At 35.3% G+C, this 27,853-nt stretch overlaps 1 protein-coding gene and 1 pseudogene across 1 annotated transcript; both read left to right on the forward strand.

Moving 5' to 3' along the window:
• Positions 1-2,511: 2,511 nt before the first annotated feature.
• On the forward strand, positions 2,512-14,775 carry LOC149236876 (uncharacterized; annotated as a pseudogene).
• An 11,202-nt stretch (positions 14,776-25,977) lies between these two features.
• LOC149236877 (putative 2' cyclic ADP-D-ribose synthase BdTIR) lies at positions 25,978-26,899 on the forward strand. The gene is made up of 2 exons (XM_089369060.1): positions 25,978-26,624; positions 26,732-26,899. The coding sequence occupies exons 1-2, from the start codon at positions 25,978-25,980 to the stop codon at positions 26,814-26,816; spliced, it is 732 nt and encodes a 243-aa protein (XP_089225186.1). The 3' UTR covers positions 26,817-26,899.
• The last annotated feature ends 954 nt before the right edge of the window (positions 26,900-27,853 follow it).

Raw genomic sequence — 27,853 nt, forward strand, 5'->3', positions numbered from 1 at the left:
ATACTGCATTCCTTGATAAAGCAAACAAATCACGTCAAGTATTGCGAGCTGATTTGACAGATGCTCAAGGAATGATGACTATAACGTTGAGTGTACCTGCACATTTGGTGGAGCGACATGAACACAAAATTTTGCAAGGCAACAGCATCTCAATTACAAATTTCAGGATATTGCCTAAAACTGTTTATGATCGCGGTGACTGTGACAAAATAATATTGCTTAATGAATCAAGTATCATAGAAACTGTACCTGAAGTTTGCAAAGAATATTGCTTCATTCCCAATACAACCATTAGGCAATTTGCAAACAAAAAAGAAATGTACCCAATTGGCACAATCGCTGCCGCCGTTACACTTGCCAAACGAGTTGGATTGCATTACATACTTCATATCAAAGATGGAGATTCTGAAAATGACAATGCAACTGTATGTATTCAGATGTTACTTATTCCTAATTTTCAGTAGATAACATGCATCACTTCAATACATAGTTGTTGTAATTTGTCTATAGTTTTTGTAATTTGTCTAGTGCAATTGCAATTTTTCAATGCATACGAACAATGTATTTGCATATTACTTTTTGTATTTTTCAATACATAACAATTTTTGTTTTGCAGTTGCAACTCTTTGACACATATGAACAATTTTTCCTTTCAATGGAAAAACAATTGCAAAAAGGACACTTTCCGCTCATCCTTTTCAAAAATTTAACAAAAAAGGTAAACACAAAAGAAACAATATTCAGAGCATCGAAGTCAACGTTCATGACTGAACTTAACACAGATGCACTCAACAATCTCAGAAAACTAACTACATCTACCTATGCTGTAAGTATAGCAATAATAATGTTTTTGCTGCCTTTGCATTTGCCATGTAATAATGTAAATTAACACTTGAATGTTTTATAAACAGGTCGAAGGTATTCTGATCGCAACAAATCCATATTCAACTCCTTTCGAACCTGTTTGTGCAATTTGTAACTCCCCAGTGAATTCATCCATAGCAATAGCCAATGCAACAATTTTTTGTTCACAATGCAATGATAATTGCCCTTTCCTCTACAAGCATTGTATAAATGTTGTGATAGAATCCATTACAAATAACTTTGCCCAGTGCATTATCAGGGAGCCCTTATTACATGACTTGCTTCCTGATTTAAAATCAATGTCATATGAAACATATTTGCAACATAAAGCTACCACTGTTTACATCTTACGTGACTTCAAAATTCAGAGCAAGTTCACACTCAATGAAGATAGTGAGCTATTACATGTCAACTAACAAATGGAAGGTACATGAACATATGCCTTAACATGTTTTCTCTCAAATATGTCCTCTCTTCAATTTACAATGTTATCATTTTGTTCTAACTAACCATTTGTTATACAGATTACAAAATCCAGGGACATGGCAGCCTTCACATCCACAACAAATGCAAAAGCAATATGAATATGTTTCTTCATATTATGCTCTTACTATAATACTAGTATTTGACTTGCAATTTTGACTCATTTACAAAGAATATGTAACGCAACGGTTGATGAAAAAAGGCTAGAAAGTCTTTATGCATCTGTGTTTGTACTATTTCTGTTTCTGTTCTCTATCTCGAATGGAACGCATTCTGCATCATGCTTTATATCATTGAATACAACAAATGCAACATCAGATCAGCAATAATTTTGTATCTACAGCTGCTGAATGCAAACACCAAAGATTCCATAGATTGATTAAACATGGCACTTATTATCTACTCAAGTTAAATGACAAATTGTATATTGAATCGGCTAGTCATTTATGTCTCTTCCTATGTTATGGCTGAATGCTATGTTGGTTTTTGTTTCTTGCATACTATAGGTAACGATTCAGGAGACAGGGCTAGAAAGTCTTTATACATGTCTGTTTGTACTGTTTCTGTTTCTGTCCTGTATTTGAGATCGAATGCATTCTGCAACATGCTTGAAGCTAGACTTTATAAATAGCACCAAACTATATGGACTTTAAAATGAATATATGTTGTTTGAAAATGGAATTATGGCATAATGCATTTGGTATTATTAGTCCTTCCCTGGGACTATATGCAATTGATCAATTGCTGACCGTTGGTTGACCGACATGATTTTTCATTATAATAGCATTATAACCTAAGTTGAATGAAAGTTTTGGGCTCGAAAGTTTTTGTTTTATTTTACCTATGTTTCTGTTACCTGTACAAGGAATGAAAATCTCATCTAAACATAAGTTTCATAGAGGAAAACAATGCTGGCAATGTTGCTGCAGCACTGATGACTTGGCTGGCTCCAAAGAGCAAGGTCTGTTCACTATCTTTTGTATGAGTGGCAGCCCCAATATTTTCAGTTTTCTATCCTGGTTTTTGAGGGGAAGCATGCAATTGGATGTTCAGAATCCTCTTAAGATCATGGGTGCTGCAGTTTTAAATTCCTTGGTCAATGACTTAAGACTTTGAACTTAACAAGTTCTCAGAGATGGACAATGGAATGAAGAAGATGCAGCAATGCTTGTTCTTGGTGACATAATCAGCATCAAACTTAGAGATATTGTTCCTGCAGATGCACGTCTTCTTGAAGGAGATCCTTTAAAGATTGATCAGGTCTTAATCCAATCCTTTTCTTTACTTCTTATTTCTGATTACAAGTGCTCGAATTTTCGGTATGCTTTTATATCGTTTCTGGGATTAACTTCAACTATTTTGGTACTTTTCCTGAGCCACGCTTTATGACAATATTTTTGAATGTGTGTAGTCTGCCCTCAGTGGTCAGTCATTACCAGTAACAAAGCGTCCTAGCAATGGGATTTATTCTGGCTCTACTTGCAAACAGGGTGAACTTGAATGTGTTGTCATTGTTACTGGGATCCATACCTTTTTTGGTAAACTAGCACATATTGTCAATAGTACAAACCAAGTTGGCCACTTCCAAAAGGTTGGTATTTATTCTGGACTTCTGATTCTTTTTTTTGTGCTTTCTCTTATTTCATAAATACATAATTTTTGGTGATACTGCAGTTGTACCAAATTGGCTAGTTAGGGTTCGTGGTAATATTGGATGATCCAGTACTGTTAGCTTCCTTCAAACAAGTATCAATTACTAATTGTTGTCATGAATAGGTTTTCATGAAAGGATATGACAAGGATGCTGTTGTCTTGATGGTTGCAAGAGCATCCAGAACAGAGAATCAAGATGCCATTGATGCAGCAATTGTTGGGATGCTTACAGATCCTAAGGAGGCAAGTATTTTTTTTATGTCATCATATTAAATTTTAGTTGATAAGCAGGCCTATGCTTATTTTACTGATTTGTATCTTTTGTTGTGGCTTTTAACATCCATGCATCTAAAAGGCACGGGCAACCATTCAAGAGGTCCATTTATCTTTCAATGATTGTTACCCAGAAATGCTTAAATTCTCTCAGTTATTATTATACACAAATACTTACGAAACTTCAGCCATTATTATACATAAATACTTACGAAACAGGGGAGGTTATGGATGATGATATAGTAGACAACCATATCCTTCAATGCGATGTCAATACAGTCTGATGCATTAATAACTCCAAAATGATGCAATGGCATTAACAACTTTCTTCTAAAAGAAAGGTTTCCACGAAATCTCAATTATTTTTATCTTTCACACAGAAATAATGAATAATATAAATTTTCACAGGAATCATGAATAATATTCTTCTTTCTATAAGAAAAATGAATGAATTAGGGAGATAGATTTAACCCGAAGGTCGGTGTTTGGCTCTGCAGTTGTGGGTGTCTCCCACTAGAAATTTGTACATAACATTATACATAAAATTACTAAGATTCATAATACGTAGCTCTCTATTTCAGGAGAAGGTGCAATCTTTGCATCACTCAACCATTAGATATCAGTTCCAGTCTTATTTGTATTTTTGGGCTAAACAACATAAATTCTCAACTGGGACGGATGGAAATCTATTGGAATGCATACTTGCTCACCAGGATATCCAAGTCCTATGCAATAAAAACGGGCACTAATGCTTTGTGAATGACCTGGTAGAGTTTATGTTTATTGCTATTGCTAACTTGTCTCTAATTGGAGCATTGCTTACTGATCAAATTTACCTACTGCTCAAATTATGATTGATCATTGCTTACTGTGTAAATTATGACTCATCAATCTTTTTTGAGAAACAGAGTAAAATAAATTGAATTAAGACGATAGACATTTGCTTAAATAAGTTTTAATAAGTTGAGAATATAATATATGTCACCTTCATGTTGTTTCTGTTTCCATGGTTACTACTTTCTCTTCTGCGGTTAAGCTTTCAATGCTTAAGTGCTCCATTATATAATTTACATGGGTAAATGTCATCCTTTATAACAATAATTTCATCTAAGAAATATGTATAACAATAATTTCATTTATGAAAGATGAAGACCTGTAATTTCTAACCCTATGATGGCCAAAGGTGTCAGTGGAGCAGAGTCATTTTGGATACTAGGTTATCCCCACCCTGAACTCCTAATCTTGTATTCTATGGGGATTTATAGCTCTGGAGGTATAGAACCCTTTCCTCTATGCTCTCCTTGGCACATCCTAATGAAGCGGTTCCATATCCCCACTCGTGGAAGCTGCATTGTGTGTTACAGATCGCCTGATCGATCTCTCTTTCCACATTCCCTAACTGTTGGTTGGTATTTCTTTCCACACCAGCAAGTCTTTTTTTTCTTTTCCTCCAAATTCATTAAACAGACCTCGTCTTCCGCATTTAGGCTCCTATCAAGAAACTACCTTTGGAGTTCTTCGGCAAGGGGACTTAAAGGTTTTTATGAAACCCGTGCCTAGAATTTCTAGTTGGCTGTTTGCATTTTCTTGCACCATTTTGCCCCTTTGTTGTATACTAAGACAATGGCAATGACATGGTGCTCGAAACCGACATTTACAGAAATTTCCATAAAACCCATGCAGGTAAGAGAAACCCTCAGTATTTAACCAGAATGCCATTAACTTATAATGCTCAAATAACCATGGACTCTTGAGGGAGAACAACAGAACCGCAACCAAACATTTGCTATACAGTTAACCGAGCAGGCAGGAACCGCATTCTGTTTTCACCACAGACAATACAACAAATACAAAGGAAAAATCGCAGAGACTGCAGAGCTAAACAACCAAGTAACAATAATAACCCAAAGGCCGCGAACAGGGTAAAACCCAAGCCGAGTAACTTTCCAGGATCTCGAGGAGGGACAGTTGTCCGCCGATAAGACCACCACAGTACATGCCGTCCTGAGCACTCTGGAATATTTTGAGCCAATGTTTGTATTAGATCTCGTTGAAAAGCAGGCACTCCAAGCCTTATTTCAGAAGTTTATGACTTTGTAGCCTCATGGTTTTGATCTCTCCTTGTGCATTGTCATGTTTAGCTAGTTAGCGTGAATCTGAAGTTTGATGACACATACAGTTCTGTAACCAGTAATAGGATTGCATGTGATAAAGTACCTTTGAACAGCTTCATCTTATTTTGAAATTTTGTTATCTAATTAGCAGCGCTGCTGCAGTGACTTCTGAAATGATGCACACAACAGCTGCCAATATTAGAATATTACCAAGAGAAGACCTTCCTCAGTGTGCTTTCGAAACTGATCACTTGGTTGAGGTATATACAATACTCAGTTTCTAATAAATTGTTTTTGCAAATTAAAAGAGATCTCGTCAAGATTGGAAAGCTGCAACAAGCCATGTTAGAGATCTGTTTTACTCTTATACAACTTTAGTCAATCAAATACTGTTTTTAATGTTAAACAAGCGTTTTGTCTCAAATATGTCCTCTCTTCAATTTACAATGTTATCATTTTATTCTAACTAACTATTTGTTATACAGATTACAAAATGCAGGAACATGCTGGCCTTCACGTCCAGAACAAATGCAAAAGTAATATGAATATGTTTCTTCATATTATGCTCTTACTGCAATACAAGTATTATGACTTTGTAGCCTCACGGTTTTGATCTCTCCTTCTGCTTTGTCATGTTTAGCTAGTTAGCGTGAATCTGAAGTTTGATGGCAGATACAGTTCTGTAACCAGTAATAGGATTGCATATGATAAAGTACCTTTCAGCAGCTTGATCTTATTTTGAAATTGTGTTGTCTAATTGGCAGGGCTGCTGCAATGACTTCTGATATGAGGCACACAACAGCTGCGAATATTAGAATATTACAAAGAGAAGACCTTCCTCGGTCTGCTTTCGAAACTGATCAGTTGGTTCAGGTATATACAATACTCACTTTCTAATAAATTGTTTTTGCAAATCAAAAGAGATCTCGTCAAAACTTTGGTTCGGCTTAGGTTATAATCGCTTGGTTCAATGTATCATGTTTCAATTTCAGAATTTTAGCAAATGACAGTTTCTGTCATTTTCAGAATTTTGCAGTGGATCAATTTTTGACAAGACCTGTTCTATATATTTAAAACTGTTGCCACATACTAGTTCCTGTATACCTTATGAGTTTTCTATTTTGAATATTCTTTTGCCCCAATGAAATAACATTGCAGCAGTATCAGATTACCGATAAATTTGGCTTCAATGCTAGAGCAAATAACAATGTGTTAAATGGCTAGTGATTGAAGCTCGATTGTTGATACCTTGCTATGAAGATCCTTTATTGATCAATCCCATTCATCATCAAGCTATCCGACTATGCAGTCTTCACCAGCACCATGGTCATCAAAGCTCAGCTTTGTTTAAACATTCTTATTTATTTTCATCCACTGTTAATTAAAACAAGGTTTTTTGTCTTTGACGACTGTTATCAACTATTCGACATTATTTCTGCTGTGGTATTTGTATTGGATCAATTTTTGACGGGACCTGTTCTGTATATTTAAAACTGTTGCCACATTTCGCCGCAATGAGATAACATGGCACCAGTATGAGATTAACCATAAATTTAGCACAAGAAATAACAATGTGTTAAATCGCTACTGATTCAAGCTCAATTGTTCATACCTTGTTATGAAGACCCTTTATTTACTGATCATGTTTTCTTTGTATGGTCAGATTTCTCATGCCAAAGTTAATCTTCTTGAAGTTACACCAGGAACATCTGAAACACTGGTTGAAATTTCAGGCACTCCACAGCAAACAAGTGTACCCATTTTGTATGCAGTTCTTGATTTCCCTCAGAGCAGCTGGAGAGCTTATCACAAAAACTACAGTTGAAGTTGTAATATCTGAACGCACAGTTGCAGCCATTCTAGGAAAATCTGGAAATGATGTTGTTAAAATTCAGCAGCTAAACTCGTATAAAGAAGCACAAATTTCTGCAAATTCCATGGGATCCCCTTCAACTGAAATTTTTGAAACATGGAGACTTGGAATGAAGTGTTGTCATTGCTGACAAAATGACATTGTACTGAGAAAATGACAAAATGTTACAGCACAAAATTTGACATTGTACTGGCACAATACTTCTTTATCCAGCCTATAAAGTGCCATTTCTTTGACTTGACATAAATTTATTTTGCAACAAAAATGACAGAACGATTTTGATAAACATGAAATGCATTATATTTTGAATTTGGATTCTACTGCCACTGCTTACGCTCCAAAACCAATGTTCTCTGTGTAAAAAATATATATTTTTATATATATTCAATATATTATTACACAATGTATTAACTTATCAGTTTAAATTATAAATTATATTTTTTAATTCGAATACTATGATATGGCAGAAAGCAAGAGTATAGAACACCAAAAGATAATCGATTTTTTCTTGGAGATCATGATCAATTTACATTTCAACTCGTAAAGTTTAAATGTTTTTTTAATTTTAATTTGTTTATTTTAATTTTTAATTTATAAAATAAACTTATCAAAAATATTTTATTATTGTACTTAGATACTATATTTACTAACCCAAAACTATAAAAAAGGCCAAAAGTCATGTCCTTTTGCATCACAACAAATTATTAATTAAATGCAACAAATTACTAATTAGAAATTAGATGCAGGGTTTATTTTCTTTGCTAATTAGTAATTGGACAAATTTAAAGTTCACACTAAAGTTATGATAAACAATATTTTTAAATAAATATATCTTTTGTTCTTTTGACCATGGAATAATTCCTCAATCATTGAGATTAACCTCAATGGTATCATTTATGTGCAAACATGTTACTAGATATGTAATCTTTCAATCATGGGTTCAAGACTCCATAACTATAATTTTTAAATGCTTAAGTTCTCCTTTGACCTTCGAGAATGATCTATGTAAATATTGAACACTCTCCACCACGAATTTAATCAACAAATTTATATTCATAATAATGTTTATTTGGTCATTATCATTTTATGAATCTTTCCATAATATTCAAATGTAAAAAAATAAGAAAATTCTATGTTTTGTGCACCATGGGTATTAAAATACATAACTTACTTTAACACCTTCCTATTATTTTAATATGTTTTGTGCACCATGGTTATTACAATACATAACTCACTTTAACACTTTCCAATTCTTCGTACATTATAATTCATTATTATGCATTTCAACATATTTTATACCCCGTGCTTATTAAAATACATAACTTACTTTAACACTCTCTAATTCTTCATACATTATAATGCATTATTATTACCTTTTATAGTTTTTTTCCCTCAAGTTTTCTATGATTCACTGTTAAATTTTATTATATTTTAATTATTAATCTAAGCATTTTTTAAATCATGAGACATTGGAAAATTATATCTAAAACTAATCTTATTTTAAGAAATACAAACTCAACATTATAAGAAGATATATGACAAGTGTCTTTTGAAAATTATTTTTAATCATAATAAGAAAATATAGGACCAATGTCTTTTAAAAATTACTTTATAATTGAAAATAATAAGACAAGTGATAAGGTAATTTTACTTTATACTTTTAAAAGATATTTTAAATATATATGTTAATGTATTAAGATACAAATTAAATTATTATTTTAAATAGATGGATAGATTTGTAATATGAAACAAAAAATTTGAGATATAGTAAAATTGTAACAAGCATTTATCAGTTCAATGACATTTATGACAATTCTTACTTAACAAAGGCAAAGTTCATTATATTTCACTCTTCGCATAAAGTCAAAAAGTTCATACAACAATTGGCCATCCAATTCATTAAATCTTAATACAAGTAAGCATGCCTACAACACACTACTAATGGAAACCAGCTCTCATGATAACGCAAATTAAATCTCATAATAATAACTGACCAAACTGTTCTGTTAACCGGCGAACAGTTTACCGGCAGGGACTAGCGCCACAACAGTGGCTCCTTGTTTATAATAGTAATATTATTAATAATAATTATTTATATAATAGTAATATCGTAAATAAGACTAATATTACGGATGATATTTGTTCGGATATGAACAATGAGAATCTTAATAATAACAGTAGTAAGGATATTAATATAAATAAGTCATATAATAACAACGATAACTATAATATTAACGGTTTATATAATAATAGTAATGAGTTATATAATTGTAATATTATGGATACCAATAATAATTATAATAATATTATTAATAGTACCTGTAATATTATACACGAGGGTAATAGTATGAATAACAATAATAATATTATTAATTATTCATATAATAATAACAATTAGAATAATAATATTAGTAATAATTACAATATTTATAATGTTATGCATGAGAATAATAATAATAGTATGAATAATATTTGTTCTGATAACAGTTTAAGTGATACTAATAATAATATTTTATTCCATGATGATAAGGAATTTCTTAACAATAATAAGGATTTTGATATTGGTTTTCATAACAATGAGGTTTTGAAGGTGGACCCGGTTATTCCTCCCCCTTCTTCCCGGAACAATAAGGTTGTTAACCTATCTAGTTTTTCTTTCTCCCCTTCTATTTTTAGCCTTTTAAGTAAGGGTTTAAACTTTGCCCTTGCCCCTAGAAGCATCCCGATGGATGACATTATTTGCGACGTTGAATACGGGATTAGAGATTTTCCGGATAATATCAAGAAAACTATTAGGCAGGATTGTGTTGTCGTCCTTAGAAAGGCTAAGGCCCCTCGGAAGAACCTCAGCAATGAGGAATTCTCTGCCTTAAAATCCTTGAATCAGAACGAAGATATTTTCATTCTGAAGGCTGACAAAGGAGGGGCCACGGTCATCCTTAACAAGGATGATTACTGTAAGAAGATGTTAGATCATCTTCACATTAGTGGCAGTTATAAAAAACTGCCCAAGAACCCTCTGAAGAAGATTTCTAGGACAGTGGCTCTCGCCATCAAGTCTAGTAGCTCGGTGAGTTCCCTGTGCCACAAAATCATTGAGAGCAGTCCCACTACTCCTAGGATCTATGGGTTACCTAAGATCCACAAGGAAGGGGCCCCTCTGAGGCCTATCGTCAACACCATTGGTGGTCCAACGTACCTTCTTGCTAAGTTCCTAGCCCTTAAGCTTAAGCCCTTGGTCGGCCGCACTGAGTCCTTCGTGAAAGACTCTACTTCCTTCATTAAGGAGCTTAAGGATATTAGGCTTGACCCTGAGGACATTCTCGTCAGCTTTGATGTGGTCTCTCTTTATACTTGCATCCCTATAAAGGAGGCCTTGGAAGTGATTTATCGCCTAACGGATCCTGATACCGTGCATCTGGTTGAGATTTGTCTCACTTCCACTTTCTTCTGTTTCGAGGGTGAGTTCTTTGAACAATCTTGTGGTGTTGCCATGGGCTCCCCCCTTTCCTCGATTGTTGTGAATCTTTTTATGGAAGATTTCGAAGCCAAAGCTTTAGCCTCGGCTCGTCTCCTTCCCAAGCTTTGGAAAAGGTATGTAGATGACACTAATGTCATCTGGTCCCATGGCCAAGAGGAGCTGGATCACTTCTTCAATCACCTCAACGGTCAGTCCTCTGCCATTAAGTTCACCATGGAAAAAGAGGTCAATGGTTGCCTCCCTTTCCTAGATATTCTTATTTCTAGGAATAAGGACGACTATCTCTCCCACTCTGTGTTCCGGAAGAAAACGCATACTGAGCAGTATCTTCATGCCGATTCCCATCATTTCCCTGCTCAGAAGATGGGTGTCCTTAACACCCTCGCTACTCGTGCCCTTAGGATTTCTGATAATGAGAGCTTTGATAAAGAGAGATCCCATCTCCTTGATTTCTTTGTGGAGAATGGATATAGTAGGCGCCTAGGTTAGAAGGCTTTCCTTAAAGCCTCTAGAAATGCGGTTATTAGGAAAGAACCTAAGGAGTGCCGATTAGGTGTCCATCTTCCCTATGTCCAAGGAACCACGGACAAGATTGCTCGGATCCTTAAGAGGTATGATATTCCCTCTTCATTTAGACCCCTCAACACCATTCGTAATTCCCTTTGATCGGTGAAAGATCCCATTAACCCTAAGGACATGAAGGGTGTCTACTTGATCCCTTGTTCTTGTGGGACCCCCTATATCGAGGAAACAGGGCGCTCCATCCATCAGAGGATCAGCGAACATGCAACTGACCTAAGACATGGGAGAACCAAGTCTTCAGCGTTAGCGGAACATGTGGATAGGACCAAGCATCAGGTATGTATTGAGGAGGCTAAGGTTGTTGCCAAAGTTGCCCAGTTCCATCATCGTAAACTTAGGGAAGTGATTGGGATCGAAAGAAGGCCTAACAATCTCAATAGAGATGACGGCTGGAAGATCAGTAGATGTTGCATCCCTGCCCTTTCATCTTAGTTCCCCCCCCCTTCATCTTTTTCGCTTTCGTCGTTCCCCTTGGAACCTTCCTGTCCCCTAGGGTTTATCCTTCTTTCTCTGGACTCTTTCCTTTTTATTTATTTATTTTTTTAACTTAACCACCTAATATTATAATTTTAGTTAGTATATATATGTGTATATATATTATTAACAATATTTAATAAATAATTTAATTAAATAAATAAATTTACCTTTTTTAAACTAACCATTTTATTATTTTTTATATATATATATATATATATATATATATATATATATATATATTTGGCTATTAGTAAATAAATTATTAAATTTTATTTATTTTTTACAAATTATTATTAAATTAATAAATGAAAACTCTCGACCTAATATTACGGTTTTAATTAAAATAGATATATATATCATTTATCAATAAACAATTTAAATAAATAAGTAAATTACTTCTTTAACCATCCATTTAAATCATTTATATATATATATATATATATATATATATATATATATATATATATATATATATAGATATATGTATTCCTTAAATAATAATATTAAACTAACCATTAAAATTATTATTGAATGAAAATACTCGTCACTTAACAACCTAATATTATGATTAAAATATATATATATAATAACTATTAAATAATTTAGATAAATAAATATATCTTTTTAAACTAACCATTGAAATTATTCTATTTATTAATCCTAACTTTTATCTTAATAACCTAATATTATAACTTTAATTAAATTATATATATATATATATATATATATATATATATGTATGTATATGTATATATATTTATATATATATTAATAATTAATTTAAATAAATTAATAAATTCCTTTTTAAACCAACCATTAAAATTATTTTATTAATTTTACCTAATTTAACTTATCTCCATAAATAATAAGAGAAAAATAATATTAAAATAATAATAATATTAAATTAATAAATAATAATTTGACCTGGGTCTTAGGGTCAAAATTAGCCGTTAGTCCATTTAACTGTTGGAGACTCTGCTCAGACTATTTAACATGCTAAGCTGGATCTGTTTCTTCAACTTGTCTTGACGATGAACCACACTAGTTGGTTCGAAACGTGTCGACAAAGGTCTTTCTCTATGTGATTTACGCCAAAGCTCTACTTATAATTGTTTATGCCTAGCGAACACAACATTTTTGTTATTAAAGAACACTCTAAGTTTTGCCGAAAATTTTTGCTTGGGGTTTTTAATCGTTTAAAATCAATTTTCGCACTATTATTAGTCACTGCCTACAGCAGTGCAGGGACTATAGCGTTTAAAATACTTTTATCCAATGTTTTGATGATTTTGAGGTCTTATTGCCTAGCTGCCAGTTTTGCTCCGGCACAAAAATGTTTTATCCAAACTTTGAAATTACCATGGAAAGTTTTATGGAAAGCTTGAAAAAACCATCCACCTTTTTATGCAAAGTTGGAAGTTTTATGGAAAGTTTGCAAAAACCATCCACCTTTTTATCCAAAGTTTGAACCTATCCTTAATTATAAATATTTAAACTCGTCATATAAATTTATATTTAAACTCATAATATAACTTATTACGCTGTAAGGCATTTCCCTCTGAAATAAACTTCCCCAAATTCTTTTCTGTCCTAATCATAGCCGTTAGATCTTTTGTTAGACGATTGAACAAAAATCAGCTGTCTAATCCGTCTAATTTAATAAAAAATGTTTTAAAACATTAAAAAACGTTATTAGCTTGCAGCTGTTTGTGCTTTTGCAAGGCATTTGATTCGTTTAATGCTTGGACCACCAATTTGATTAACGGTGAGCGGGTTGAGAGGTTATCAGTGCCAAGGTTCGCTCACCCTCGCAGTCAATTCCTCCGCAGAGATTTTTCAGTAGCGGAAATGGGCATTCACATTCGAATGCATATGGGAATTCTAGAGACATGCTAGTATCGGGACTGGGACTGGGACTGGGCATCGGGCTGGCATTCGCAGTATCTCCCCCAAGTTTGGCTGAGTCTCCAGAACCGAAGCTGAAGATGCAGGAGGACCAGAAGTCGCGAGATCCAGTCTCACCACAGCCTCGAGCAGGCATCATGGGAGGACATGCTATTATCAAGAGTGGAAAAGTGCTTCCAAAGCTCAAGATCTTTGTGGGTTACGATCCCCGTGAGGATCTTGCCTACGAGGTCTGCAGGCATTCGATACTGAAACATGCCACATTTCCAGTTGAAGTAATCCCCATCAAACAAGCGGATCTCCGCAAGGCTGGGCTTTACTGGCGCACAAGGGATCCCACTGAGAGCACCCAGTTCTCGTTTTCCAGGTTCTTGACTCCTTTCCTAACTGGGTTCTATGGTTGGGCTATGTTTGTAGACTGTGATTTTCTCTATACTGTTGACATTAGGGAATTAGCTGAGCTCATTGATGATAAGTATGCTATAATGTGTGTCAAACACGATTACAAGCCCAAGAGTGCTACAAAAATGAATGGGGTTGTGCAGACTACTTACCCTAGAAAGAACTAGTCATCTATGGTTTTGTATAATTGCGGGCACCCTAAGAACAGAGTTTGGACACCCTCTATTGTGAATTCCCAATCTGGGGCATTTTTGCATAGATTCACTTGGCTTGATGACGATGATATTGGACCCATTCCCTACACCTGGAATTTCCTTGTTGGTCACAATGAGATTGATGACAAGGAACTTCCCAAAGCTATACATTATACAATGGGAGGCCCTTGGTTCGAGGCCTGGAAAGATTGCCAATTCGCAGATCTGTGGCTTCAGGAAGTGGATGAGTATAAGAGGTCCCAGATGATACAGAAGGTGATTCAAGATGAGCTCATAAGGCTGTTGGATACAAGAATGAATGAAAGAGCAGGAGAGCTTGAAACCAGAGTAGGTGAGTTGGAAGGCAAGGTTAGAGAGATCTCTGCTCTGCAGAAATTACTGTTGTTTTATCTGCAAGAGAGGTTTCTAACAGAGGGTGGGAATGGTGTGAAAGAACCTCCTTTTGATGCCTAGTTGAACAAGGGATTGCGGAGCAGAAAGGAATTGCTTTGAAATACCCTGCCGGATCTTGTGAGAGTGCAAAATAGGAATATGTTTTGGAGGAACTGTGCAGGATATAGCCTAATTATTTTTATTCGATTCTATTTTTATCTCTAAACATTAGAGAGAAATTGTAGTTTTCTGCATAAATTTTGAACTGGAAGTTAACTTATTTCTTAATATACTATTCGCCCATGGTATAGTAAAAGCACCTTTACTTTATAGCAGCTAAGAAATAGCTACATTCTTCATTCTCATCCTTTTTCCTGAAAGACTGGTATGAAGGGTTTGTACCCTATCTGGACAATAATGTCATTGTGACAAATTTTTTTCTCCAATGTAGTTATCTCAGACATTGCAATTTCATGGAATATGCTTCATCATATCAATTGGTGTAATTGTATATGGATGGTTATTTTAGGTTATTCACCTATGGTATGGTCAAATATGCCTTTAATTTAGCTACATTCTTCAATATCATTCTTTTTCCTGAAAGAATTGTGTGAAGGGTTTGTACTCTATCTGGACAAAAATATTATTGTGGCATTTTTTTTGTATCTTAAATGAAGTTATCTCAAACATTGCGATTTCATGGAATATACTTCATCACATCGATTGGTATAATTGTATTAATTCTATTTATTAGCTATCTTGATTGCAATGTATGGATGGTTGTTTTCGGCCAGGCACAAACATCTCTGTGTTGTTGGGGTTGCCATTGTGGTGTATTTAGTGACTATTTTGATGTGTTTATGTTGAAAATTTATAACCTTCATAAGCATTTTTAAGTTCACTGTTATTCAATAAGTAGTGTATTTTGTGAAAGACAATGGAGATCAATGGATCTTCTCATTTGCTGTGAACAATACTAGAGTGCTCAAGCTAGTGTGTACAAAGCATATAACAACAAGATATATTCATATTTTGCATGTGTGAAGTATGCATTATGCTCACATATGGAATTTTTAACAGTGTCTTTCTACGAGAAAAGTATGCCTTTATGTTTTGATGCAGACACCTCCAATCTGCACAGCACTCTGGTCCTCAGGTTTCCACAGGGGTAGACTTACACCACCCATTTAAACCTAACATAAATGTCAAAGAACGCTTCCCGTGATCTGAAAAGGGGTTAGTAACTATAATAGAGAATAGGCTGTGCAAGCTTTAGCAGAGGGATCAAATGAATATTTCCAATCTCAAAACCTGCAAACAAGTTTACAGCAGAAGAGATTTAGTGAAGAATTACGTGATGCTCTGTTCCTGCAAACAATTGCGGTATTTATGAATGCAAACCACTAAAATATTCAGGTTGGGGATGAATAATCTACAGGGGAAGTTTGGACACTTTAGATTGTTCACAAAGTCTTGATTTTATGTTTATATGTTGTGATTGCTAAGAACGAATGCAACAAACTTTCATCTCTGTTTCTACTGATATTGGGTGGCCCAAGAGGCAAGGGCATAAATTGTGGTGCATTGTATCTCTACTTCAACTTCTTTTTTTTTTCTGTATTTGCCTATTTGTTATAGCAAATGTGCATTCATTTCATTGCATAGAGCATTTTGCAAAGTAAGATTCACATAAGATATCCAAGGATGAATTAAAAATAACCTATACGAGGAGGATAAATGTGGTAGTGTCATGGATTGCATAATAACATATGGCATACAGGTTTGATGGTAACTCACTATTTCTACCTTTGACAATGGACTTTGAAAAGATGTCCATCCTATATGTAAGAAATTTGTGTTTTAAAGATTTTTTGAATTGCTAACTCGGGATCTTGAAGTCAAGACTTTTTACTAAATGTCTTTGCTGGATACCTTAGAGCTGTAACTATTGTTGTACTTAGCTATTGTCTAACAATTATAACAGTTAGTGAATTCCATATTGTAGGACATATGTTGGAAAGTCAATTTTTCGTTGTTTCTAGAATTTTAGAGTTGACCTTTCCTGTATTATTATAAAAACCTGGCCATTGACAGTCATTTCTAAATTATAGTTTTGCAAATGGACATCGCTCCCAGAGTAAAAATATTCAATGTTCAGGAAGAAAGAGTACTGGGTGTTGTGGGGTGAAGTTTGGGGGTGGGTCTTCGGATCAAAACATCTCTTCTTGTACATCGCATGGTAAATCATGCTCAACTTCTCTGTAGTGAACCATTTTGTAGGAACATGTTCCATTCTTATTTAATTGGAGCTCTTCTTCATTCGAAGACTCTTCTGCCCAAACAATTGTAGGTTCTGCAACTAGCTATTTGAGATAGTCGACATAAATTTAGATTGTTGCACCTAGATATGAATCCATTCATCTCATCAATTAAGCGGATTGCTTTTGTGAAAATGTGTTTCCTTATTGGTTTGGGATATTTGATTTTTGCCATTTGCCCTGAGAGAAGTGAGGTGCACTCTACAGCCAGGGGTGCAGAGGACATTGTATATGTGTCTCAAACATTGCGATTTCATGGAATATACTTCATCACATCGATTGGTATAATTGTATTTATTAGCTATCTTGATTGCAATGTATGGATGGTTGTTTTCGGCCAGGCTCAAACATCTCTGTGTTGTTGGAGTTGCCATTGTGGTGTATTTAGTGACTATTTTGATGTGTTCATGTTGAAAATTTATAACCTTCATAAGCATTTTTAAGTTCACTGTTATTCAATAAGTAGTGTATTTTGTGAAAGACAATGGAGATCAATGGATCTTCTCATTTGCTGTGAACAATACTAGAGTACTCAAGCTAGTGTGTATAAAGCATATCATAGCAACATATATTCATATTTTGCATGTGTGAAGTATGCATTATGCTCACATATGGAATTTTTAACAGTGTTCTTCTAAGAGAAAAGTATGCCTTTATGTTTTGATGCAGAGACCTCCAATCTACACAGCACTCTGGTCCTCAGGTTTCCACAGGGGTAGACTTACACCACCCATTTAAACCTAACATAGATGTCAAAGAACGCTTCCCGTGATCTGAAAAGGGGTTAGTAACTATAATAGAGAATAGGCTGTGCAAGCTTTAGCAGAGGGATCAAATGAAGATTTCCAATCTGAAAACCTGCAAACAAGTTTACAGCAGAAGAGATTTAGTGAAGAATTACAGGATGCACTGATCCTGCAAACAATTGCGGTATTTATGAATGCAAACCACTAAAATATTCAGGTTGGGGATGAATAATCTACAGGGGAAGTTTGGACACTTTATATTGTTCACAAAGTCTTGATTTTATGTTTATATGTTGTGATTGCTAAGAACGAATGCGGCAAACTTTCATCTCTGCTTCTACTGATATTGGGTGGCCCATGAGGCAAGGGCATAAATTGTGGTGCATTCTATCTCTACTTATACTTCTTCTTTTTTCTGCATTTGCCTGTTTGTTATAGCAAACGTGCATTCATTTCATTGCATAGAGCATTTTGCAAAGTAAGATTCACATAAGATATCCAAGGATGAATTGAAAATAACCTATACGAGGAGGATACATGTGGTAGTGTCATGGATTGCATAATAACATATGGCATACAAGTTTGATGGTAACTCACTATTTCTACCTTTGACAATGGACTTTGAAAAGATGCGCATCCTATATGTAAGAAATTTGTGTTTTAAAGATTTTTTGAATTGCTAACTCGGGATCTTGAAGTCAAGACTTTTTACTAAATGTCTTTGCTGGATACCTTAGAGCTATAACTATTGTTGTACTTAGCTATTGTCTAACAATTATAACAGTTAGTGAATTCCATATTGTAGGACATATGTTGGAAAGTCAATTTTTCATTGTTTCTAGAATTTTAGAGTTGACATTTCCTGTATTTTTATAAAACCCTGGCCATTGACAGTGATTCTAAATTATAGTTTTGCAAATGGACATCGCTCTGAGAATAAAAATATTCAATGTTCAGGAAGAAAGAGTACCGGGTGTTGTGGGGTGAAGTTTGCGGGTGGGTCTTCGGATCAAAACATCTCTTCTTGTACATCGCATGGTAAATCATGCTCAACTTCTCTGTAGTGAACAATTTTGTAGGAACATGTTCCATTCTTATTTAATTGGAGCTCTTCTTCATTCGAAGACTCTTCTGCCCAAACAATTGTAGGTTCTACAACTAGCTATTTGAGATAGTCGACATAAATTTAGATTGTTGCACCTAGATATGAATCCATTCATCTCATCAATTAAGCGGATTGCTTTTGTGAAAATGTGTTTCCTTATTGGTTTGGGATATTTGATTTTTGCCATTTGCCCTGAGAGAAGTGAGATGCACTCTACAGCCAGGGGTGCAGAGGACATTGTATGTGTGTCTCAAACATTGCGATTTCATGGAATATACTTCATCACATCGATTGGTATAATTGTACTTATTAGCTATCTTGATTGCAATGTATGGATGGTTGTTTTCGGCCAGGCTCAAACATCTCTGTGTTGTTGGGGTTGCCATTGTGGTGTATTTAGTGACTATTTTGATGTGTTTATGGTGAAAATTTATAACCTTCATAAGCATTTTTAAGTTCACTGTTATTCAATAAGTAGTGTATTTTGTGAAAGACAATGGAGATCAATGGATCTTCTCATTTGCTGTGAACAATACTAGAGTGCTCAAGCTAGTGTGTACAATGCATATCACAGCAAGATATATTCATATTTTGCATGTGCGAAGTATGCATTATGCTCACATATGGAATTTTTAACAATGTCTTTCTACGAGAAAAGTATGCCTTTATGTTTTGATGCAGACACCTCCAATCTGCACAGCACTCTGGTCCTCAGGTTTCCACAGGGGTAGACTTACACCACCCATTTAAACCTAACATAAATGTCAAAGAACGCTTCCCGTGATCTGAAAAGGGGTTAGTAACTATAGTAGAGAATAGGCTGTGCAAGCTTTAGCAGAGGGATCAAATGAAGATTTCCAATCTGAAAACCTGCAAACAAGTTTACAGTAGAAGAGATTTAGTGAAGAATTACAGGATGCGCTGTTCCTGCAAACAATTGCGGTATTTATGAATGCAAACCACTAAAATATTCAGGTTGGGGATGAATAATCTACAGGGGAAGTTTGGACACTTTAGATTGTTCACAAAGTATTGATTTTATGTTATTATGTTGTGATTGCTAAGAACGAAAGCAGCAAACTTTCATCTCTGTTTCTACTGATATTGGGTGGCCCATGAGGCAAGGGCATAAATTGTGGTGCATTGTATCTCTACTTCTACTTCTTCTTTTTTTCTGTATTTGCCTGTTTGTTATAGCAAATGTGCATTCATTTCATTGCATAGAGCATTTTGCTAAGTAAGATTCACATAAGATATCCAAGGATGAATTGAAAATAACCTATACGAGGAGGATAAATGTGGTAGTGTCATGGATTGCATAATAACATATGGCATACAGGTTTGATGGTAACTCACTATTTCTACCTTTGACAATGGACTTTGAAAAGATGCCCATCCTATATGTAAGAAATTTATGTTTTAAAGATTTTTTGAATTGCTAACTCGGGATCTTGAAGTCAAGACTTTTTACTAAATGTCTTTGCCGGATACCTTAGAGCTGTAACTATTGTTGTACTTAGCTATTGTCTAACAATTATAACAGTTAGTGAATTCCATATTGTAGGACATATGTTGGAAAGTCAATTTTTCGTTGTTTCTAGAATTTTAGAGTTGACCTTTCCTGTATTATTATAAAACCCTGGACATTGACAGTGATTTCTAAATTATATTTTTGCAAATGGACATCGCTCCTAGAGTAAAAATATTCAATGTTCAGGAAGAAAGAGTACCGGGTGTTGTGGGGTGAAGTTTGCGGGTGGGTCCTCGGATCAAAACATCTCTTCTTGTACATCGCATGGTAAATCATGCTCAACTTCTCTATAGTGAACCATTTTGTAGGAACATGTTCCATTCTTATGTAAATGGAGCTCTTCTTCATTCGAAGACTCTTCTGCCCAAACAATTGTAGGTTCTGCAACTAGCTATTTGAGATAGTCGACATAAATTTAGATTGTTGCACCTAGATATGAATCCATTCATCTCATCAATTAAGCAGATTGCTTTTGTGAAAATGTGTTTCATTATTAGTTTGGGATATTTTATTTTTGCCATTTGCCCTGAGAGCAGTGAGGTGCACTCTACAGCCAGGGGTGCAGAGGACATTGTATGTGTGTCTCAAACATTGCGATTTCATGGAATATACTTCATCACATCGATTGGTATAATTGTATTTATTAGCTATCTTGATTGCAATGTATGGATAGTTGTTTTCGGCCAGGCACAAACATCTCTGTGTTGTTGGGGTTGCCATTGTGGTGTATTTAGTGACTATTTTGATGTGTTTATGGTGAAAATTTATAACCTTCATAAGCATTTTTAAGTTCACTGTTATTCAATAAGTAGTGTATTTTGTGAAAGACAATGGAGATCAATGGATCTTCTCATTTGCTGTGAACAATACTAGAGTGCTCAAGCTAGTGTGTACAATGCATATCACAGCAAGATATATTCATATTTTCCATGTGTGAAGTATGCATTATGCTCACATATGGAATTTTTAACAGTGTCTTTCTACGAGAAAAGTATGCCTTTATGTTTTGATGCAGACACCTCCAATCTGCACAGCACTCTGGTCCTCAGGTTTCCACAGGGGTAGACTTACACCACCCATTTAAACCTAACATAAATGTCAAAGAACGCTTCCCATGATCTGAAAAGGGGTTAGTAACTATAGTAGAGAATAGGTTGTGCAAGCTTTAGCAGAGGGATCAAATGAAGATTTCCAATCTGAAAACCTGCAAACAAGTTTACAGCAGAAGAGATTTAGTGAAGAATTACGTGATGCTCTGTTCCTGCAAACAGTTGCGGTATTTATGAATGCAAACCACTAAAATATTCAGGTTGGGGATGAATAATCTACAGGCGAAGTTTGGACACTTTAGATTGTTCACAAAGTCTTGATTTTATGTTTATATGTTGTGATTGCTAAGAACGAATGCAGCAAACTTTCATCTCTGTTTCTACTGATATTGGGTGGCCCATGAGGCAAGGGCATAAATTGTGGTGCATTGTATCTCTACTTCTACTTCTTCTTTTTTTCTGTATTTGCCTGTTTGTTATAGCAAATGTGCATTCATTTCATTGCATAGAGCATTTTGCAAAGTAAGATTCACATAAGATATCCAAGGATGAATTGAAAATAACCTATACGAGGAGGATAAATGTGGTAGTGTCATGGATTGCATAATAACATATGGCATACAGGTTTGATCGTAACTCACTATTTCTACCTTTGACAATGGACTTTGAAAAGATGCCCATCCTATATGTAAGAAATTTTTGTTTTAAAGATTTTTTGAATTGCTAACTCGGGATCTTGAAGTCAAGACTTTTTACTAAATGTCTTTGCTGGATACCTTAGAGATGTAACTATTGTTGTACTTAGCTATTGTCTAACAATTATAACAGTTAGTGAATTCCATATTGTAGGACATATGTTGGAAAGTCAATTTTTCGTTGTTTCTAGAATTTTAGAGTTGACCTTTCCTGTATTATTATAAAACCCTGGCCATTGACAGTGATTTCTAAATTATAGTTTTGCAAATGGACATCGCTCCTAGAGTAAAAATATTCAATGTTCAGGAAGAAATAGTACGGTGTGTTGTGGGGTGAAGTTTGGGGGTCGGTCTTCGAATCAAAACATCTCTTCTTGTACATCGCATGGTAAATCACGCTCATATTCTCTGTAGTGAACCATTTTGTAGGAACATGGTCCATTCTTATTTAATTGTAGCTCTTCTTTATTCGAAGACTCTTCTGCCCAAACAATTGTAGGTTCTGCAACTAGCTATTTGAGATAGTCGACATAAATTTAGATTGTTGCACCTAGATATGAATCCATTCATCTCATCAATTAAGCGGATTTCTTTTGTGAAAATGTGTTTCCTTATTGGTTTGGGATATTTGATTTTTTCCATTTGCCCTGAGAGAAGTGAGGTGCACTCTACAGCCAGGGGTGCAGAGGACATTGTATGTGTGTCTCAAACATTGCGATTTCATGGAATATACTTCATCACATTGATTGGTGTAATTGTATGTATTAGCTATCTTGATTGCAATGTATGGATGGTTGTTTTTGGCCAGGCTCAAACATCTCTGTGTTGTTGGGGTTGCCATTGTGGTGTATTTAGTGACTATTTTGATGTGTTTATGTTGAAAATTTATAACCTTCATAAGCATTTTTAAGTTCATTGTTATTCAATAAGTAGTGTATTTTGTGAAAGACAATGGAGATCAGTGGATCTTCTCATTTGCTGTGAACAATACTAGAGTGCTTAAGCTAGTGTGTACAAAGCATATCACAGCAAGATATATTCATATTTTGCATGTGCGAAGTATGCATTATGCTCACATATGGAACTTTTAACAGTGTTCTTCTACGAGAAAAGTATGCCTTTATGTTTTGATGCAGACACCTCCAATCTGCACAACACTCTGGTCCTCAGGTTTCCACAGGGGTAGACTTACACCACCCATTTAAACCTAACATAAATGTCAAAGAATGCTTCCCGTGATCTGGAAAGCATAGAGAATAGGCTGTGCAAGCTTTAGCAGAGGGATCAAATGAAGATTTCCAATCTCAAAACCTGCAAAGAAGTTTACAGCAGAAGAGATTTAGTGAAGAATTACGTGATGCTCTGTTCCTGCAAACAATTGCGGTATTTATGAATGCAAACCACTAAAATATTCAGGTTGGGGATGAATAATCTACAGGGGAAGTTTGGACACTTTAGATTGTTCACAAAGTCTTGATTTTATGTTTATATTTTGTGATTGCTAAGAACGAATGCAGCAAACTTTCATCTCTGTTTCTATTGATATTGGGTGGCCCATGAGGCAAGGGCATAAATTGTGGTGCATTGTATCTCTAATTCTACTTCTTCTTTTTTCTGTATTTGCCTGTTTGTTATAGCAAATGTGCATTCATTTCATTGCATAGAGCATTTTGCAAAGTAAGATTCACATGAGATATCCAAGGATGAATTAAAAATAACCTATACGAGGAGGATAAATGTGGTAGTGTCATGGATTGCATAATAACATATGGCATACAGGTTTGATGGTAACTCACTATTTCTACCTTTGACAATGGACTTTGAAAAGATGCCCATCCTATATGTAAGAAATTTGTGTTTTAAAGATTTTTTGAATTGCTAACTCGGGATCTTGAAGTCAAGACTTTTTACTAAATGTCTTTGCTGGATACCTTAGAGATGTAACTATTGTTGTACTTAGCTATTGTCTAACAATTATAACAGTTAGTGAATTCCATATTGTAGGACATATGTTGGAAAGTCAATTTTTCGTTGTTTCTAGAATTTTAGAGTTGACCTTTCCTGTATTATTATAAAACCCTGGCCATTGACAGTGATTTCTAAATTATAGTTTTGCAAATGGACATCGCTCCCAGAGTAAAAATATTCAATGTTCAGGAAGAAAGAGTACCGGGTGTTGTGGGGTGAAGTTTGGGGGTGGGTCTTTGGATCAAAACATCTCTTCTTGTACATCGCATGGTAAATCATGCACAACTTCTCTGTAGTGAACCATTTTGTAGGAACATGTTCCATTCTTATTTAATTGGAGCTCTTCTTCATTCGAAGACTCTTCTGCCCAAACAATTGTAGGTTCTGCAACTAGCTATTTGAGATAGTCGACATAAATTTAGATTGTTGCACCTAGATATGAATCCATTCATCTCATCAATTAAGCGGATTGCTTTTGTGAAAATGTGTTTCCTTATTGGTTTGGGATATTTGATTTTTGCCATTTGCCCTGAGAGAAGTGAGGTGCACTCTACAGCCAGGGGTGCAGAGGACATTGAATGTGTGTCACATCACTTGTATAAGGTTAATAAAATAAAATGAGAGAAAAGTCACTGTCATATGTGTAGAAATTCCACGAAAATTCTGATCTGCTTGAATGAACAAATCTGAACCTAACTTGTAACTCGAGATGCAGAATATAAAAACACTTGTTTTTCTAGGGAACCCAACTGGGAAAACCCTTTGCTTGATTGAGAATTTTATTGATAGAAGAATGAGCAATAGATATCTTACAAAAACAATCTTGTTTCAATAGGAACCAATTTGGTTTTCTATTCTTGTACTAAGCTGAAGCACTCCTTGCAAGACTTTGATCCCTGCTTCCCTATTTCCTTGCGCAAGTCCCAAGGAAATTCTCCTATAAATCTGCGCACAAGCCTCTCTTTGTATGCTGAACCTCTCACAAGTTCACACACACAAACACAAATTTGTGTTCTCCACTGCCTTGTGTCGCCAACTCGTGCTCACAAGACAATTGAATAACAATGTGCCTTAATCCTTGGGGGAGTGCTCAGACATCAAGGCTCAAAGCCATTACAAGAAATACTCATTATGAACTCAATACATCACATGTAGGGATTGAACCTATTTGGGGGCGACAACAAGTTAACAACATTTATGCCAACCACGTGGGCTAAATCCGGTTGATGTCTGTATGTGTATAAGTTGCGAGATGTCAGATTTAAATTTTGATATGGATCCACCAATATTTTAAACATTAATAATTTGTTATTACATTACATTAAGTCATTCTATGAACCATATCACTCTTAACATGTTACTTTTAAGATTACTTACTAATAACATGTATGTGGTTCATAAAGTTTACATTTAATTCAATTATGTACAATGGCAGTGGTTTATAAAAATTACTTTAATATATTTAAGAGCCTAATTCAGAATTCCACAAAAACAATTGTTGAACTTCAGACTCTCTCAATCCCCTCTTAAGGTCATATGTGAGGAGATGCCAACCTGAAGGAAATATGCTACATGTCACTACCAGAATTGAAAAATGAAAAATTAGAAATGGAGTTTCTTCAAGAGTTTCATGATTTGATTTTCTCAATCAGTCTATCGGCCTCTCTTTGTACCTTTTGGGACAATTTCTAGTCGTATTAGTTATTAGTTACTTAGGCCGATAGTTCACTTTCCACTTGACATCTGTGCATCGAGCTTCCGGGAGAGTTTGTGGAGTTTATGGCTATTTCTGTATACGGTTTCATGGAGTTAATGGCTATTTTAGTTTACGGGCTCCAATTTCTATTTGTATAGTCAAATCGACATTGGCAATGGCATCCCCTGTATCCTCATGCCCCCAAAACCCTCTTGAAACTGAAATCTGGATAGAAATTGAAAGTTCGCCTCGTTCTCACAATCTTCGTCCTGCAGTTTCAGCGATTGACGCCTGGTCCTCCGCGGCTGCAACGACAGCCTCCACCTCATGTAATTCCCACAGCAATCGAAACTTCTATTGTGATGTATTTATCAATCATAGAGGGTCGGATGTTAAGAAAACCTTGGCTAGACATCTCTACCATCGCCTTCGTTTACACGGAATCCGAGTCTTTTTGGACAGGCCAGAATTGTATGAGGGGGGAAATTTTTCTTCGGAAATAGAAGCTGCCATTAGAACCGCCTCAGTCCATGTGGCTATTTTCTCTCGTACATATGCAACATCGACTTCGTGTTTGAATGAGCTCTTCCTGATGTTGGAGTCGAAGGCTCCTATTATTCCGGTGTTTTACGGTGTAAAACCAGATGATCTTTGTTTGTCGCAGGGCAAAGATGGAGTGTATGCTCAAGATCTATGCAACTTAGAAATCACGCAAACGGGTGAAGGGAAACCGCGATACGACTCCACCAGCATTCAAACCTGGAGAGATGCCCTTTCTCGTGTTGCAGAAATAAGGGGTTTCGATCTGGACGCATATAATGGGTGAGATCTCAACCCTCCCCTCTCAGTATTGTAATACTTCACGCTGATTAGATATACATAGGTTAAAGTTTCTCATTAGCTGTATTTATTTTCTTGTGAATAACCAGAGACGAAGGGGAGTTGCTAGATCAAGTGGTTGAATGCGTGTTGAAACAGGTGAAAAAATTGATATTCAATGTCGCCAAATATTGAACTGCTTTGGAGGAAAAGGTGAAGGATTTTGAAAATAGAGTCCTGTTGCAGCAGCAGCAGGAGAGTGGAAAGGTTTAGGTCGTGGGGATTGTTGGGTTGGGTGGGGTTGGAAAGACAACCCTGGCGAAAGAACTCTTCAACAGGAAGAGGTCAAATTACAGTAAATCTTACTTTTTATGTGATATCAGGGAAAATGCAAATAAAGGTTCATTACATCATTTGCAGAGTGAACTTCTCAATGGCTTGACTCACTTTGATATTCATATAGACAGCATCTATGAAGGCATATAGATTCTTAAAAGAAATCTCTCATGTTCTAATGCTTTCACAGTTTTTGATGACATAGATCAGGCAAATCAGCGGGATGCATTTTTGTCGGTTCAAAGTGTACTCAGAGCAGATAGCTTAATTTTGATTACATCTAGAGACAAAACTGTTCTCACAGATTCAGGAGTTCAAAACACATCAATTTATAAATTAACAGGCCTTGATGCACAACAGTCCCAGGAACTCTTTTGCTTGCATGCCTTTAGCTAGCCCTATCCACTTCCAGGGTTTGACTATCTCGCGATTACCAAACCTTATATGGCTTCGCTGGAATGAATGCCCCTGGTTTTCTCTGCCTTCTTGGATACCTATGAAGAACCTTAGGGTTTTAGAAGTGCGGGGGAAGAAATTGAAATCATTGTGGCAATTCGGATATCAGGTGAATAAAATTTTGGTGATTTAAAGTATGTGTTTATTCGTTATTGATTTCGCACAGTAGGATCTGCAATGAATTTAAATGGTTTTGCAGAAGCTAATCGTCGAATTCTTTCTTACGATTAAAACCCTGGAACATTTTGCAGGCACCTTTGTTGTTGCGACAGTTAGTTATTTATTCTCCCCTTTCAAAGTTACCAAAATCAATAGGGCACCTTAAGCACCTCGAACTGATTGTCCTCCATAAGATTAATCTTAAAACTTTGCTGGATGAATTTTGTCATTTGGTGTCGTTGAAATGATTGGAGTTAACAAGTTGCCCAAATCTAAAGTCA

Source organism: Pinus tabuliformis, chromosome 8 (assembly GCF_031772625.1).
Source record: "Pinus tabuliformis cultivar Carrire ecotype Pingquan chromosome 8, CPIR1, whole genome shotgun sequence".
Classification (NCBI taxonomy): Eukaryota; Viridiplantae; Streptophyta; class Pinopsida; order Pinales; family Pinaceae; genus Pinus; species Pinus tabuliformis.